Genomic DNA, 15,354 nt, shown 5'->3' with positions numbered 1-15,354 from the left:
CCTTCCCTGTGGGTGTCTGTGTGCGCCGCTTGGGACAGGGACGCCCTGGGCAGGGGCTGGGGTGTCCTGTCCCCCCCAAAGACAACGCGGCATGTGGAGGCTGCAGGTGCCAAGGGGTTTATTGGGGGGTTGGGGGAACAGGGCGGGTGGCAGCACAGGGCAGCGGGGCCCCCCCGGCCCTGACTCTGGGGGGCTGCCGTCCCCCTGCCGGCGAGGTGCCGGTGCCCCCCTCAGAGCACCTTGCCGGGGTTCATGAGGTTGTGGGGGTCCAGCGCGGCCTTGATGCGGCGCAGGGTGTCCAGCCCCTCCTGGCCCAGCTCCTCCAGCAGCAGCGCCCGCTTGCCCAGCCCCACGCCATGCTCCCCGGTGCAGGTGCCCCCCGCCGCCAGCGCCCGCCTGTGGGACGGGGGGGTCAGGGGATGGCACAGGGCCATCTGTCCCCCTGTCCTCATCCCCCCGGGGGGTCCCCATCCCCACCTGCCCAGGCGCTGGGTGAAGGCGTGGACGCGCCCGGCCTCGGCCGGGTCCTGGGCGTCGAAGACGAGGAGACAGTGGAAGTTGCCGTCGCCCACGTGTCCCACCATGGGGCCTGCGGGGCCGCGGGTCAGGCGGGGCGTGGCAGGCAGGACGGCAGCCCCCTAACCGCCCCCCGCGGCCCCGCTGACCGGTGAGGCCGGAGTCCTGCAGGTCCCGCTTGGTCTCCACCACCACGTCGGGCAGGCGGGAGATGGGCACGCAGACGTCCGTGGAGTAGCCCTGGGCCGGGCAGGGCAGAGCCGTGGCGGCCACAGCTCCATGGGGCGCTGCCGCCATCATCCCCGTCCCCGTGCCCGTCCTCACCTGGCAGCCGGGCCGCAGGGCCAGGGCGGCGTACCAGGCACTGTGGCGCATGGCCCAGAGCCGCCCGCGCTCCTCCGGCTCCTCCGCCCAGGCCGGGCTGGAGCCGCCGTTCAGCCTCACGATCTCCTCTGCCGGTGGCCGGGAGCCCTGCGATGGGGACGGGACCCGCAGCAGCCCCGGGCACCCGGCCCTTGCCCTGGGACCCCCAGTCCCCATCCTGGGCACCCATCCCTGCTCCCCCTGGCCCTGGGCATCCATCCCCATCCCCGAGCCCCCCCAGACCCTCAGTCCTCCAGTCCCCAGCTCTGGGCACCCATCCCTCGCCCTGCTGACCCCCCAGGTGCCCCACATCCCACTCTTGGGCACCTGTCCTTCACCCCAGGACACCTCCGATCCCCCCGTCCCCTGTCCCTGGGCGCCCATCCCTGGGTGCCCACCATGGCCCCCAGCCCCAGGCGCGCTGTCCCTGACCCCGGTCAGCCCCTCCCGGTGCCGGCGCCGTCCCTACCTGTCTGCTGCTGCTGCTCGGCCAGCCCCCGCCGGGAGCCGTGGAGCTCCAGGAGGAGCGTGGCCGCTGCCGGCAGCTCCAACCCGCTGAAGCGGCCGCAGGCACCCGCCATCACCTCGTCCAGGAACTCTGGGCAGGAGGAGGCCGCACTGAGCCCCGCCGCCGGCCCCCAGCCCCTTGACCCCACTGCCGGCCCCCTGCACCCACCGATGCGGGCCACGGGCACGGCTGCCTGCAGCACCTGGACGGTGCAGGCCACGGCTGCCCGCACGCTTGGGAAGGTGGCGGTGGTGACGGCGGCAGCCTCGGGCAGGGGGTGCAGGCGCAGCGTGGCCTGTGTCAGGAAGCCCAGGGTGCCCTCGGAGCCCACGAAGAGCGAGGTCAGGTCGTAGCCGGCCGCCCGCTTCCTGCGTGTGGCCAGTGAGCACGTGCCCGTGTGGCCCCTGCCCAGCCCAGCCCGGCCCCCCGGCGCCCACCTGGCCTGGCGCCCGGGACCGGCGGTGTGGAGCAGGCGCCCGTCCGGCAGCACCACGCGCAGGTTGAGTACGTTGGGCCGCATGGTGCCGTAGCGCACTGCGTTGGTGCCCGAGGCGCCCGTGGCCGCCATGCCGCACAGCGAGGCGTCCGCCCCGGGGTCTGCGGGCAGGGGACGTGCAGGGGACAGGGATGGGGACGCGACGGGTGGCTGGTGCGGGGACGGGGCCATGGGACGTCCCCATGCCGTGCCCGGACGGCACCCTGGGAGCCCGGCCCCACGGCAGCCCCAGTGCACCCCTGGGACCGTGGGGAGCCCAGAACCCTTGGGACTATGGGCAACCCCGTATCCCTGCGGCCATGGTACCCACTCCCCCATGGACACCCCTGGGACCACGACACTTCAGTGGGGACCCCCAGCACCCTTGGCACCACAGCACACCCGTGGGCATCCCCAGCACCTCTGGGACAACAGCATCCCCAGCCCCACGGGCATCCCAGCACCCCGGGACCATGGCACCCCCAGCCTCATCAGCGCCCCTGCTATACCCCTGGGACCACAGCACCCCTGGCCCCATGGGCACCCCAGCACCCCCAGTGCTCCCAGCACCCCAGCTCCACAGGCGTCCCCGCCACCCCCAGTGCCGCCACCCCCTGCCCTGGGCCCCCCGGCTGCTCCCCGGTGCCCACGGTACCGACGGGGAACCAGAGCCCGGTGCCACGCAGGTGGCTGTTGAGGGCCTTGCGGGTGACGCCGGGCTCCACCGCCACCGAGAAGTCCTCGAGGCTCAGCTCCGTGATGGCGTCCATGCGGCTCAGGTCGAAGCAGACGCCGCCCTGGCACGGGGGCACCGGAGGGGCTGGGCACGGCCGGGCACCGAGAGCCCCGGGCAGGGGCTGGGCACGGGGTGCCGAGGGGCCTGTACCTGCACGGCATTGACGCCACCCTCGAGGCCGGTGCCGGTGCCGAAGGGCACCATGGGGACGCGGCAGCGGTAGCAGAGCGCCGCCAGCTCCTGCACCTGCCCCACCGCCTGGGGCCACACCACGGCGTCCGGGGGAGCGCAGCTGGGGGACAGGGCGGTACCGCTGACCCACGGGCCTCCCCCTCCCCAGGACCCTTCCCCTCCCCACACCCTTTCCCTGCCCAGACCCTTTCCCTCTTCAGTACCTTCCCCCTCCCCAGGACCCTTCCCCTCCCCACACCCTTCCCCTCTCCATTGCGCTTCCCCAAACCAGGACCCTTCCCCAACCCAGTCCCTTCCCCTCCACAGACCCTTCCCCTATTCCATGATCCTTCCCCTCCGCAGACCCTTTCCCTCCCCAGGACCCTTGCCCTCCCCAGACCTTTCCCTTCTCCATTGCTCTTCCCCTCCCCAGGACCCTTCCCCTCCCCACAGCCTTCCCCTCTCCATTGCTCTTCCCCTCCCGGGCCCTGGGCACCCACGTGTGCATGGACTCATCGTGGCCGTGCTGCTCGCGCACCGCCATGGCCGTGGAGACATTGGGGCCCCCGACCACAGCCCTCAGGGCCTCCACGAAGTCGGGGGGCAGCGGGCGCTGTGGAGGGGGCGAGGGCCCCGTCAGGGCTGGGGCGGGAGGGAACCCACAGCCAAGGGCACAGGGCCACGCCGGCACCCCCGGCCCTCTGTGCCCTCCATCCCTCCGTGCCCCACGGGACCCCCGTGTCCCCGGCCAGCCCCACCTTGGAGCAGCAGCTCCGTCGCCCCAGGGCCACCCCCGGCCCCAGTACCCGCCGCAGAGCCATGGTGGGGACGGCCATGGTGGGGACGGCCATGGTGGGGACGGCCACAGCCAGGGCCAGGACGCTGCCCTCCCCGCCCTCCCCGCCCCATGGCCCTTCCCCTCCCCTCCGGCCGGCGGCACCGGCACCTTAAGGTGGCTCCGGCTGACAGGGCCGGGACAAGCGTCCCCTCCCAGCCGGGGGCCCTGTGTCCCCAACCCCCCTGCCGGGGGTCCCCACGCCCAGACCGCTGTCCCCACAGCTCACCCGCTGTCACCATACCTGCCCTTACTCCCCCCGCCTCGGGTCCACCTGGGTGTCCCCACACCTGAGTGGTGTCTCCACACCTGGCCATGGCCCCACACGCCCACCCAGGTGTCCCCACGCCAGGCCACGTGCCCCTGTGCCCGACCAGGTGTCCCCATGGGAGCCCACATGCTCCCACACCTGGCCTCGTGTCCCCACACCTGGTGCACAGCCGGGTGGCCCCGAGCCTGCTCAGGTGGCCCTGCACCTGGACACGTGCCCCTGCCTGGCTCAAGTGTCCCCAGGGGAGGCCGCATGGCCCCAGACCTCCTGCCCTCCTTGGCCACGGGTCCCCACGCCCAGCCAGGTGTCCCCTGCCTGCTCTGGTTCCCTGCGCTCAGCCATGTGTCCCCGCACCTGGCTGGGGTCCCTGCCCTCATGGGAGGCCATGTGTCCCCGTGCCTCCAGCCTTCCCAGCCAGCTGTCCCCATGCCCCCCAGCCTCACGTCCTCATGCCCGGCCACATGTCCCCACCAGCCAGGTGTCCCCATGCCTCCAGCCGTGACAGCCACGTGTCCCCATGCCCGGAGAAGCGTCCCCGCGACCACCGCGTGCCCGGCCGTGTGTCCCCCCACCGTCCGGCTGCCCCGCGCCCCCCTCCCGCCCGTCCCGGTGCCGCAGTGAGGAGGCAGCGCGGTGGGGGTGGGCAGCGCTTTATTGCCGGCCTCAGTTGGCCGCCAGGATGGAGTTGATCCAGTCGCGGAGCATGGTGACGCGGGCGTAGACACCGGGCACGTTGGGGTCGCAGGTGCTGCTGCCCCAGGAGACGATGCCCACCAGGGTCCAGGCGCCGTCCTTCTGGCACACCAGCGGGCCCCCGGAGTCTCCCTGCGGGCAGCGGGTGAGGGCAGGGTCTGGGGGCAAGGGGGGCGGGGGGCAGGGGGGGCCCGGGGGCACCTACCATGCAGGAGGAGGCGCCGTCAGCACCGGCGCACACCATCACGTCGGCGATGCGGTACCCCCAGTACTGCTTGCACTGCGCGTTGGTGAGCAGGGGCAGGGCCACCTGCTGCAGCACCGCCGGCGTGTCCGAGGCTGCGGGCGAGCGGGGCAGCGTCAGCGCCGGGGACGGGGACAGAAATGGGAATGGGGCCAGGGATTGGAAAGGGGATGGGGATTGGGATGTGGACAGGCATGAGGAGGAGGATGAGGACGAGGACTGGGATGGGGTGGAGAGGAGGACAGGAATGGGTCAGGATGGGGGCTGGGGACGTGGATGAGGAAGGGGACGGGGATGATGATGGGGTTGAGGATGGGGATGAGGATGGGTTGGGGACTGGGATGGGGCTGAGGATGAGGACAGGGATGAGGAAGGGGACAGGGATGAGGACAGGGATAGGGATGGGGATGGGGACAGGAAGGTGTGGTACCGTTGGGGTCAGTGAGCCCCCAGCCGGTGGTGACGCAGGTCATGCCCCCTGGGAAGTCGTCGGTGGCCTGGGGCAGGCAGACGGGGGACACGCGAGCCGACAGCCGTGCCGGAGTGGCCAGTTTGAGCAGGGTGATGTCGTCGCGGATGGTCAGCATGTTGAACTTGGGGTTCTTGAAGACCTGGAGCAGGCGGCACCGCTCCCAGTGCCCGCACCCTCGGCCAGGGTGTTAGGCACCGAGGACACCACAGGGACCAATGGCGACCGACGGCAACCAATGGGGACTGACGGGGATCCCGGGCAATGGCCCTGCGCGTCCCGGGCTGACGGGGTCCCTGGGGTGCAGATTCCAGCCCCTGGGGCACAGGGGAGCAGGGCCGCAGCGGGGACTCATGGGGACCCCAGGGAGCAGATGCCAAGTCCTGGGCTGATGGGGGCCCAGGCAGCAAACCCCAGCCCTGGGTGGCAGGGACACCCCAGGGACACCCTAGTGACCAAGGACACCAACAGGGACACCCCAGGGACACCCCAGGGACCAGGGACACCAACAGGGACTTGGAGGGACGCCGGGGGAGGCAAACTCCAAATCCCCATCTGAGGCGCACCCAGGGAGCAGGTGACAACCCCAGGCGCCAATGGGTGCCAGGGAGCAGAGAGCAGACCCCAAACCTCAGGACGACGGGTCCACCAACGAGCCCATGTCCCAGCTGGGGTTGCTGCTGGCCGGGGACCTTGGGGCTGCCCAGGGCCCGCTGTGGGGCAACCCCCAGCCCAGGGGCACTGGGGAGCAGGGACACCCCGGGTCACATCACCCGCAGGAACCGATGGGGACCCTGGCTTCCTGACCCCCATCCCTTGGGGGTCCTGGGGATGGGATCCTGACGCCTGGTGTGAGGGGGAGCAGGGACACCCCAGGGGACCCAAGCCAGGGATGCGGGGCACCATGGACACCCCAGGGGACCTGACCTTGAGGTTAAGGGGACACGGGACCCCCTGCAGACCCGACCCACAGGACAAGGGGGACCTGGAGCCACAGGGCTCCCCGTGGTGGCCGTGGGACCCCGCAGACACACAGCCCCCACACTGGCGGTACCTTCTCAATGGTCAGCCTCTGCTCGTCAGGGGAGGGCGCGTCCTGGTCGTACGCGCCCACCACCACGGTGTCGGTGGTCCTGGGCACAGGCAGGCGCTGAGCACCGGGCACAGGGATGGGGGGCCCTGGGGGCCCCGTGCCCGTGCCCAGCCCCGGGGGGTGGGTGGCAGATCCGGTGCCTACCTGACGCCGCAGTGGGCAGCGGTGACCACCCAGTTCTCGCTGATCAGCGACCCGCCGCAGAAGTGGAAGCCATTGTAGCGCTGGTGGGGAGAGCTGCTGTCAGCAACCGGCACTGCCGGCACCACCGCCGGGGTGCTCTGTGCCCGGCCCCCGCCCCGGCACCCAGCCCAGCACCCAGCCCTGCTGCGGGCACTCACCTGGAGGGACACCTGCCATGGCCAGGACCCTGGCACTGCCGGCTCCCCGTTGACAATGCGGTTGTAGCCGCGGATGACGGGCGTGATGGCGGGCACGCCACAGCCTGTGGGGCACAGGCAGCCGTGGGACGGGGGCTCTGGCCGCCCTGGCCCCATGCCCCCCACTGCCACCACCTCCCCAAGCCCCGAGCCCACCCCTCCGAGCCCCACAGCCCCACGCACTCTCCAGGGAGAGGGTGGCACGGGCAGAGCCCGCCAGCGCCAGGCAGCTCAGCAGCCACAGAAGAGCCATTGCCACTTGTGGAGACAGACCCTGCCTGGGGCTTGGCGCCTCTTATACCCGCTGCTGGGCATGGCTCCACCTCTGGCCTCGCTGCCGCGGCCTTGGGAGATAGCGTGGCACCCAGAACGGTGCCAGGACGGGGCCTGGGAGCACGGCACCTGGAGCCAGTGGCCTTGGCTTTAACATGCTCCTTGGTCCTGTTGCCTGCACTGGACACCAGTACTGAGTTCCCCAGTACATGAGAGACAGGGACATACTGGAGAGAGTCCAGGGAGATATGGAAGCGACAGGAGCATCTCTGATGGCAATAGAGGGAGGGTGCAGTAGGACAGAGGTACGCTCTTTCCACTGGTGACCAGGGCCAGGACCAGAGGCAATGGACCACCTAACAGGCAGGAGGGTTCCTCTGACTATCAGGAGACACATTTTCACTGTGGGGCGATCGAGCACTGGCACAGGTTGCCCATGGCAGCTGTGGAGTCTCCATCCATGGAGATACTCAGAAGCCACCTGGACACGGTCCCTGGCTGGGACCGTGGGACGGCACTGGTGGGGTCTAAGTGCTGGCTTTAATGTGTTCCTTGGCCTGGTGCATGGGTCAGTCTGTCACCGAGTCATGAGGTGGTTGAGGTTGGAAAGCACCTTGGAGCTCACTGGTCCTACCCCAGCAGGGCCACCCAGGGACCGTGTCCAGGTGGCTTCTGAGTATCTCCATGGATGGAGACTCCACAGCTGCCATGGGCAACCTGTGCCAGTGCTCGATCGCCCCACAGTGAAAATGTGTCTCCTGATAGTCAGAGGAACCCTCCTGCCTGTTAGGTGGTCCATTGCCTCTGGTCCTGGCCCTGGTCACCAGTGGAAAGAGCGTACCTCTGTCCTACTGCACCCTCCCTCTATTGCCATCAGAGATGCTCCTGTCGCTTCCATATCTCCCTGGACTCTCTCCAGTATGTCCCTGTCTCTCATGTACTGGGGAACTCAGTACTGGTGTCCAGTGCAGGCAACAGGACCAAGGAGCATGTTAAAGCCAAGGCCACTGGCTCCAGGTGCCGTGCTCCCAGGCCCCGTCCTGGCACCGTTCTGGGTGCCACGCTATCTCCCAAGGCCGCGGCAGCGAGGCCAGAGGTGGAGCCATGCCCAGCAGCGGGTATAAGAGGCGCCAAGCCCCAGGCAGGGTCTGTCTCCACAAGTGGCAATGGCTCTTCTGTGGCTGCTGAGCTGCCTGGCGCTGGCGGGCTCTGCCCGTGCCACCCTCTCCCTGGAGAGTGCGTGGGGCTGTGGGGCTCGGAGGGGTGGGCTCGGGGCTTGGGGAGGTGGTGGCAGTGGGGGGGCATGGGGCCAGGGCGGCCAGAGCCCCCGTCCCACGGCTGCCTGTGCCCCACAGGCTGTGGCGTGCCCGCCATCACGCCCGTCATCCGCGGCTACAACCGCATTGTCAACGGGGAGCCGGCAGTGCCAGGGTCCTGGCCATGGCAGGTGTCCCTCCAGGTGAGTGCCCGCAGCAGGGCTGGGTGCTGGGCTGGGTGCCGGGGCGGGGGCCGGGCACAGAGCACCCCGGCGGTGGTGCCGGCAGTGCCGGTTGCTGACAGCAGCTCTCCCCACCAGCGCTACAATGGCTTCCACTTCTGCGGCGGGTCGCTGATCAGCGAGAACTGGGTGGTCACCGCTGCCCACTGCGGCGTCAGGTAGGCACCGGATCTGCCACCCACCCCCCGGGGCTGGGCACGGGCACGGGGCCCCCAGGGCCCCCCCATCCCTGTGCCCGGTGCTCAGCGCCTGCCTGTGCCCAGGACCACCGACACCGTGGTGGTGGGCGCGTACGACCAGGACGCGCCCTCCCCTGACGAGCAGAGGCTGACCATTGAGAAGGTACCGCCAGTGTGGGGGCTGTGTGTCTGCGGGGTCCCACGGCCACCACGGGGAGCCCTGTGGCTCCAGGTCCCCCTTGTCCTGTGGGTCGGGTCTGCAGGGGGTCCCGTGTCCCCTTAACCTCAAGGTCAGGTCCCCTGGGGTGTCCATGGTGCCCCGCATCCCTGGCTTGGGTCCCCTGGGGTGTCCCTGCTCCCCCTCACACCAGGCGTCAGGATCCCATCCCCAGGACCCCCAAGGGATGGGGGTCAGGAAGCCAGGGTCCCCATCGGTTCCTGCGGGTGATGTGACCCGGGGTGTCCCTGCTCCCCAGTGCCCCTGGGCTGGGGGTTGCCCCACAGCGGGCCCTGGGCAGCCCCAAGGTCCCCGGCCAGCAGCAACCCCAGCTGGGACATGGGCTCGTTGGTGGACCCGTCGTCCTGAGGTTTGGGGTCTGCTCTCTGCTCCCTGGCACCCATTGGCGCCTGGGGTTGTCACCTGCTCCCTGGGTGCGCCTCAGATGGGGATTTGGAGTTTGCCTCCCCCGGCGTCCCTCCAAGTCCCTGTTGGTGTCCCTGGTCCCTGGGGTGTCCCTGGGGTGTCCCTGTTGGTGTCCTTGGTCACTAGGGTGTCCCTGGGGTGTCCCTGCCACCCAGGGCTGGGGTTTGCTGCCTGGGCCCCCATCAGCCCAGGACTTGGCATCTGCTCCCTGGGGTCCCCATGAGTCCCCGCTGCGGCCCTGCTCCCCTGTGCCCCAGGGGCTGGAATCTGCACCCCAGGGACCCCGTCAGCCCGGGACGCGCAGGGCCATTGCCCGGGATCCCCGTCAGTCCCCATTGGTTGCCGTCGGTCGCCATTGGTCCCTGTGGTGTCCTCGGTGCCTAACACCCTGGCCGAGGGTGCGGGCACTGGGAGCGGTGCCGCCTGCTCCAGGTCTTCAAGAACCCCAAGTTCAACATGCTGACCATCCGCGACGACATCACCCTGCTCAAACTGGCCACTCCGGCACGGCTGTCGGCTCGCGTGTCCCCCGTCTGCCTGCCCCAGGCCACCGACGACTTCCCAGGGGGCATGACCTGCGTCACCACCGGCTGGGGGCTCACTGACCCCAACGGTACCACACCTTCCTGTCCCCATCCCCATCCCTATCCCTGTCCTCATCCCTGTCCCCTTCCTCATCCCTGTCCTCATCCTCAGCCCCATCCCAGTCCCCAACCCATCCTCATCCCCATCCTCAACCCCATCATCATCCCCGTCCCCTTCCTCATCCACGTCCCCAGCCCCCATCCTGACCCATTCCTGTCCTCCTCTCCACCCCATCCCAGTCCTCGTCCTCATCCTCCTCCTCATGCCTGTCCACATCCCAATCCCCATCCCCTTTCCAATCCCTGGCCCCATTCCCATTTCTGTCCCCGTCCCCGGCGCTGACGCTGCCCCGCTCGCCCGCAGCCTCGGACACGCCGGCGGTGCTGCAGCAGGTGGCCCTGCCCCTGCTCACCAACGCGCAGTGCAAGCAGTACTGGGGGTACCGCATCGCCGACGTGATGGTGTGCGCCGGTGCTGACGGCGCCTCCTCCTGCATGGTAGGTGCCCCCGGGCCCCCCCTGCCCCCCGCCCCCCTTGCCCCCAGACCCTGCCCTCACCCGCTGCCCGCAGGGAGACTCCGGGGGCCCGCTGGTGTGCCAGAAGGACGGCGCCTGGACCCTGGTGGGCATCGTCTCCTGGGGCAGCAGCACCTGCGACCCCAACGTGCCCGGTGTCTACGCCCGCGTCACCATGCTCCGCGACTGGATCAACTCCATCCTGGCGGCCAACTGAGGCCGGCAATAAAGCGCTGCCCACCCCCACCGCGCTGCCTCCTCACTGCGGCACCGGGACGGGCGGGAGGGGGGCGCGGGGCAGCCGGACGGTGGGGGGACACACGGCCGGGCACGCGGTGGTCGCGGGGACGCTTCTCCGGGCATGGGGACACGTGGCTGTCACGGCTGGAGGCATGGGGACACCTGGCTGGTGGGGACATGTGGCCGGGCATGAGGACGTGAGGCTGGGGGGCATGGGGACAGCTGGCTGGGAAGGCTGGAGGCACGGGGACACATGGCCTCCCATGAGGGCAGGGACCCCAGCCAGGTGCGGGGACACATGGCTGAGCGCAGGGAACCAGAGCAGGCAGGGGACACCTGGCTGGGCGTGGGGACCCGTGGCCAAGGAGGGCAGGAGGTCTGGGGCCATGCGGCCTCCCCTGGGGACACTTGAGCCAGGCAGGGGCACGTGTCCAGGTGCAGGGCCACCTGAGCAGGCTCGGGGCCACCCGGCTGTGCACCAGGTGTGGGGACACGAGGCCAGGTGTGGGAGCATGTGGGCTCCCATGGGGACACCTGGTCGGGCACAGGGGCACGTGGCCTGGCGTGGGGACACCTGGGTGGGCGTGTGGGGCCATGGCCAGGTGTGGAGACACCACTCAGGTGTGGGGACACCCAGGTGGACCCGAGGCGGGGGGGGGAGTAAGGGCAGGTATGGTGACAGCGGGTGAGCTGTGGGGACAGCGGTCTGGGCGTGGGGACCCCCGGCAGGGGGGTTGGGGACACAGGGCCCCCGGCTGGGAGGGGACGCTTGTCCCGGCCCTGTCAGCCGGAGCCACCTTAAGGTGCCGGTGCCGCCGGCCGGAGGGGAGGGGAAGGGCCATGGGGCGGGGAGGGCGGGGAGGGCAGCGTCCTGGCCCTGGCTGTGGCCGTCCCCACCATGGCCGTCCCCACCATGGCCGTCCCCACCATGGCTCTGCGGCGGGTACTGGGGCCGGGGGTGGCCCTGGGGCGACGGAGCTGCTGCTCCAAGGTGGGGCTGGCCGGGGACACGGGGGTCCCGTGGGGCACGGAGGGATGGAGGGCACAGAGGGCCGGGGGTGCCGGCGTGGCCCTGTGCCCTTGGCTGTGGGTTCCCTCCCGCCCCAGCCCTGACGGGGCCCTCGCCCCCTCCACAGCGCCCGCTGCCCCCCGACTTCGTGGAGGCCCTGAGGGCTGTGGTCGGGGGCCCCAATGTCTCCACGGCCATGGCGGTGCGCGAGCAGCACGGCCACGATGAGTCCATGCACACGTGGGTGCCCAGGGCCCGGGAGGGGAAGAGCAATGGAGAGGGGAAGGCTGTGGGGAGGGGAAGGGTCCTGGGGAGGGGAAGAGCAATGGAGAAGGGAAAGGTCTGGGGAGGGCAAGGGTCCTGGGGAGGGAAAGGGTCTGCGGAGGGGAAGGATCATGGAATAGGGGAAGGGTCTGTGGAGGGGAAGGGACTGGGTTGGGGAAGGGTCCTGGTTTGGGGAAGCGCAATGGAGAGGGGAAGGGTGTGGGGAGGGGAAGGGTCCTGGGGAGGGGGAAGGTACTGAAGAGGGAAAGGGTCTGGGCAGGGAAAGGGTGTGGGGAGGGGAAGGGTCCTGGGGAGGGGGAGGCCCGTGGGTCAGCGGTACCGCCCTGTCCCCCAGCTGCGCTCCCCCGGACGCCGTGGTGTGGCCCCAGGCGGTGGGGCAGGTGCAGGAGCTGGCGGCGCTCTGCTACCGCTGCCGCGTCCCCATGGTGCCCTTCGGCACCGGCACCGGCCTCGAGGGTGGCGTCAATGCCGTGCAGGTACAGGCCCCTCGGCACCCCGTGCCCAGCCCCTGCCCGGGGCTCTCGGTGCCCGGCCGTGCCCAGCCCCTCCGGTGCCCCCGTGCCAGGGCGGCGTCTGCTTCGACCTGAGCCGCATGGACGCCATCACGGAGCTGAGCCTCGAGGACTTCTCGGTGGCGGTGGAGCCCGGCGTCACCCGCAAGGCCCTCAACAGCCACCTGCGTGGCACCGGGCTCTGGTTCCCCGTCGGTACCGTGGGCACCGGGGAGCAGCCGGGGGGGCCCAGGGCAGGGGGTGGCGGCACTGGGGGTGGCGGGGACGCCTGTGGAGCTGGGGTGCTGGGAGCACTGGGGGTGCTGGGGTGCCCATGGGGCCAGGGGTGCTGTGGTCCCAGGGGTATAGCAGGGGCGCTGATGAGGCTGGGGGTGCCATGGTCCCGGGGTGCTGGGATGCCCGTGGGGCTGGGGATGCTGTTGTCCCAGAGGTGCTGGGGATGCCCATGGGTGTGCTGTGGTGCCAAGGGTGCTGGGGGTCCCCACTGAAGTGTCGTGGTCCCAGGGGTGTCCATGGGGGAGTGGGTACCATGGCCGCAGGGATACGGGGTTGCCCATAGTCCCAAGGGTTCTGGGCTCCCCACGGTCCCAGGGGTGCACTGGGGCTGCCGTGGGGCCGGGCTCCCAGGGTGCCGTCCGGGCACGGCATGGGGACGTCCCACGGCCCCGTCCCCGCACCAGCCACCCGTCGCGTCCCCATCCCTGTCCCCTGCACGTCCCCTGCCCGCAGACCCCGGGGCGGACGCCTCGCTGTGCGGCATGGCGGCCACGGGCGCCTCGGGCACCAACGCAGTGCGCTACGGCACCATGCGGCCCAACGTACTCAACCTGCGCGTGGTGCTGCCGGACGGGCGCCTGCTCCACACCGCCGGTCCCGGGCGCCAGGCCAGGTGGGCGCCGGGGGCCGGGCTGGGCTGGGCAGGGGCCACACGGGCACGTGCTCACTGGCCACACGCAGGAAGCGGGCGGCCGGCTACGACCTGACCTCGCTCTTCGTGGGCTCCGAGGGCACCCTGGGCTTCCTGACACAGGCCACGCTGCGCCTGCACCCCCTGCCCGAGGCTGCCGCCGTCACCACCGCCACCTTCCCAAGCGTGCGGGCAGCCGTGGCCTGCACCGTCCAGGTGCTGCAGGCAGCCGTGCCCGTGGCCCGCATCGGTGGGTGCAGGGGGCCGGCAGTGGGGTCAAGGGGCTGGGGGCCGGCGGCGGGGCTCAGTGCGGCCTCCTCCTGCCCAGAGTTCCTGGACGAGGTGATGGCGGGTGCCTGCGGCCGCTTCAGCGGGTTGGAGCTGCCGGCAGCGGCCACGCTCCTCCTGGAGCTCCACGGCTCCCGGCGGGGGCTGGCCGAGCAGCAGCAGCAGACAGGTAGGGACGGCGCCGGCACCGGGAGGGGCTGACCGGGGTCAGGGACAGCGCGCCTGGGGCTGGGGGCCATGGTGGGCACCCAGGGATGGGCGCCCAGGGACAGGGGACGGGGGGATCGGAGGTGTCCTGGGGTGAAGGACAGGTGCCCAAGAGTGGGATGTGGGGCACCTGGGGGGTCAGCAGGGCGAGGGATGGGTGCCCAGAGCTGGGGACTGGAGGACTGAGGGTCTGGGGGGGCTCGGGGATGGGGATGGATGCCCAGGGCCAGGGGGAGCAGGGATGGGTGCCCAGGATGGGGACTGGGGGTCCCAGGGCAAGGGCCGGGTGCCCGGGGCTGCTGCGGGTCCCGTCCCCATCGCAGGGCTCCCGGCCACCGGCAGAGGAGATCGTGAGGCTGAACGGCGGCTCCAGCCCGGCCTGGGCGGAGGAGCCGGAGGAGCGCGGGCGGCTCTGGGCCATGCGCCACAGTGCCTGGTACGCCGCCCTGGCCCTGCGGCCCGGCTGCCAGGTGAGGACGGGCACGGGGACGGGGATGATGGCGGCAGCGCCCCATGGAGCTGTGGCCGCCACGGCTCTGCCCTGCCCGGCCCAGGGCTACTCCACGGACGTCTGTGTGCCCATCTCCCGCCTGCCCGACGTGGTGGTGGAGACCAAGCGGGACCTGCAGGACTCCGGCCTCACCGGTCAGCGGGGCCGCGGGGGGCGGTTAGGGGGCTGCCGTCCTGCCTGCCACGCCCCGCCTGACCCGCGGCCCCGCAGGCCCCATGGTGGGACACGTGGGCGACGGCAACTTCCACTGTCTCCTCGTCTTCGACGCCCAGGACCCGGCCGAGGCCGGGCGCGTCCACGCCTTCACCCAGCGCCTGGGCAGGTGGGGATGGGGACCCCCCGGGGGGATGAGGACAGGGGGACAGATGGCCCTGTGCCATCCCCTGACCCCCCCGTCCCACAGGCGGGCGCTGGCGGCGGGGGGCACCTGCACCGGGGAGCATGGCGTGGGGCTGGGCAAGCGGGCGCTGCTGCTGGAGGAGCTGGGCCAGGAGGGGCTGGACACCCTGCGCCGCATCAAGGCCGCGCTGGACCCCCACAACCTCATGAACCCCGGCAAGGTGCTCTGAGGGGGGCACCGGCACCTCGCCGGCAGGGGGACGGCAGCCCCCCAGAGTCAGGGCCGGGGGGGCCCCGCTGCCCTGTGCTGCCACCCGCCCTGTTCCCCCAACCCCCCAATAAACCCCTTGGCACCTGCAGCCTCCACATGCCGCGTTGTCTTTGGGGGGGACAGGACACCCCAGCCCCTGCCCAGGGCGTCCCTGTCCCAAGCGGCGCACACAGACACCCACAGGGCAGGGGGACCGGGGGGGACCCGCTTTAGCCGCTTCCCCAGAGCCGCAGTGCCGGTGCTGGAGGGCTGGGAGCCCTCTGGGACGTGCCGAGCACCGCCACGGCCACCCCCACGCCAAGGTGGATGCTGGGAAGGGGCATCAGTGTGGGCAGGGG

General features: G+C 71.2%; 4 protein-coding genes across 8 annotated transcripts; 2 read left to right on the top strand and 2 right to left on the bottom strand.

Annotated features, from left to right (window-relative positions):
* Positions 1-94: 94 nt before the first annotated feature.
* On the bottom strand, positions 95-3,613 carry LDHD (lactate dehydrogenase D). Of its 3 annotated transcripts, none has more exons than XM_087739885.1 (11): positions 3,528-3,613; positions 3,270-3,382; positions 2,749-2,890; positions 2,518-2,659; positions 1,825-1,984; positions 1,556-1,755; positions 1,349-1,477; positions 841-968; positions 666-756; positions 478-589; positions 95-396 (listed from the first exon to the last, which is right to left on the bottom strand). In XM_087739885.1, exons 1-11 carry the CDS (start codon positions 3,603-3,605, stop codon positions 231-233), a joined length of 1,461 nt encoding a protein of 486 aa, XP_087596011.1. In that variant the 5' UTR covers positions 3,606-3,613; the 3' UTR covers positions 95-230. The 3 variants fall into 3 exon arrangements, with proteins under 3 accessions (XP_087596011.1, XP_087596012.1, XP_087596010.1); XM_087739886.1 differs by having other exon boundaries at positions 841-944; positions 1,442-1,477; XM_087739884.1 differs by having other exon boundaries at positions 1,556-1,984.
* Positions 3,614-4,509: 896 nt separating this feature from the next.
* Positions 4,510-7,007, bottom strand: LOC148050985 (chymotrypsinogen 2-like). Its single transcript, XM_087739875.1, has 7 exons — positions 6,938-7,007; positions 6,716-6,819; positions 6,519-6,598; positions 6,336-6,414; positions 5,243-5,423; positions 4,774-4,907; positions 4,510-4,700 (listed from the first exon to the last, which is right to left on the bottom strand). The coding sequence occupies exons 1-7, from the start codon at positions 7,005-7,007 to the stop codon at positions 4,539-4,541; spliced, it is 810 nt and encodes a 269-aa protein (XP_087596001.1). The 3' UTR covers positions 4,510-4,538.
* Positions 7,008-8,193: 1,186 nt separating this feature from the next.
* On the top strand, positions 8,194-10,693 carry LOC104016383 (chymotrypsinogen 2). Its single transcript, XM_009469247.2, has 7 exons — positions 8,194-8,263; positions 8,383-8,486; positions 8,604-8,683; positions 8,789-8,867; positions 9,780-9,960; positions 10,296-10,429; positions 10,503-10,693. The coding sequence occupies exons 1-7, from the start codon at positions 8,194-8,196 to the stop codon at positions 10,662-10,664; spliced, it is 810 nt and encodes a 269-aa protein (XP_009467522.1). The 3' UTR covers positions 10,665-10,693.
* Positions 10,694-11,592: 899 nt separating this feature from the next.
* LOC104016476 (D-lactate dehydrogenase, mitochondrial) lies at positions 11,593-15,352 on the top strand. Of its 3 annotated transcripts, none has more exons than XM_087741020.1 (11): positions 11,593-11,678; positions 11,824-11,936; positions 12,316-12,457; positions 12,547-12,688; positions 13,223-13,382; positions 13,451-13,650; positions 13,729-13,857; positions 14,219-14,365; positions 14,450-14,540; positions 14,617-14,728; positions 14,810-15,352. In XM_087741020.1, the coding sequence occupies exons 1-11, from the start codon at positions 11,601-11,603 to the stop codon at positions 15,227-15,229; spliced, it is 1,734 nt and encodes a 577-aa protein (XP_087597146.1). In that variant the 5' UTR covers positions 11,593-11,600; the 3' UTR covers positions 15,230-15,352. The 3 variants fall into 3 exon arrangements, with proteins under 3 accessions (XP_087597146.1, XP_087597149.1, XP_087597148.1); XM_087741023.1 differs by having other exon boundaries at positions 13,729-13,767; positions 14,265-14,365; positions 14,810-15,111; XM_087741022.1 differs by having other exon boundaries at positions 14,238-14,365; positions 14,810-15,111.
* Positions 15,353-15,354: the final 2 nt, after the last annotated feature.

Source organism: Nipponia nippon, unplaced genomic scaffold, assembly GCF_047370975.1.
Source record: "Nipponia nippon isolate SJK-2023a ecotype South Korea unplaced genomic scaffold, ASM4737097v1 scaffold_7, whole genome shotgun sequence".
NCBI lineage: Eukaryota > Metazoa > Chordata > Aves > Pelecaniformes > Threskiornithidae > Nipponia > Nipponia nippon.
Note: the sequence above shows the minus strand (reverse complement) of the source record. Positions and strands in the feature narration are given on the sequence as shown.

Excerpts from the sequence above, each read along its gene's own strand:
- LDHD (XM_087739884.1), bottom strand. The coding sequence starts at position 3,605 with ATGGCCGTCCCCACCATGGCTCTGCGGCGGGTACTGGGGCCGGGGGTG. Across the intron at positions 2,891-3,269 it reads CACGATGAGTCCATGCACAC|CTGCGCTCCCCCGGACGCCG; the intron begins GTGGGTGCCCAG and ends CCTGTCCCCCAG. Across the intron at positions 757-840 it reads CCCTGCGGCCCGGCTGCCAG|GGCTACTCCACGGACGTCTG; the intron begins GTGAGGACGGGC and ends TGCCCGGCCCAG.
- LOC148050985 (XM_087739875.1), bottom strand. The coding sequence starts at position 7,007 with ATGGCTCTTCTGTGGCTGCTGAGCTGCCTGGCGCTGGCGGGCTCTGCC. Across the intron at positions 6,599-6,715 it reads CATGGCAGGTGTCCCTCCAG|CGCTACAATGGCTTCCACTT; the intron begins GTGAGTGCCCGC and ends TCTCCCCACCAG. Across the intron at positions 4,908-5,242 it reads GGGGCTCACTGACCCCAACG|CCTCGGACACGCCGGCGGTG; the intron begins GTACCACACCTT and ends GCTCGCCCGCAG.
- LOC104016383 (XM_009469247.2), top strand. The coding sequence starts at position 8,194 with ATGGCTCTTCTGTGGCTGCTGAGCTGCCTGGCGCTGGCGGGCTCTGCC. Across the intron at positions 8,868-9,779 it reads AGAGGCTGACCATTGAGAAG|GTCTTCAAGAACCCCAAGTT; the intron begins GTACCGCCAGTG and ends CGCCTGCTCCAG. Across the intron at positions 10,430-10,502 it reads ACGGCGCCTCCTCCTGCATG|GGAGACTCCGGGGGCCCGCT; the intron begins GTAGGTGCCCCC and ends CGCTGCCCGCAG.
- LOC104016476 (XM_087741020.1), top strand. The coding sequence starts at position 11,601 with ATGGCCGTCCCCACCATGGCTCTGCGGCGGGTACTGGGGCCGGGGGTG. Across the intron at positions 12,689-13,222 it reads CGGGCTCTGGTTCCCCGTCG|ACCCCGGGGCGGACGCCTCG; the intron begins GTACCGTGGGCA and ends CCCTGCCCGCAG. Across the intron at positions 13,858-14,218 it reads CGAGCAGCAGCAGCAGACAG|GGCTCCCGGCCACCGGCAGA; the intron begins GTAGGGACGGCG and ends TCCCCATCGCAG.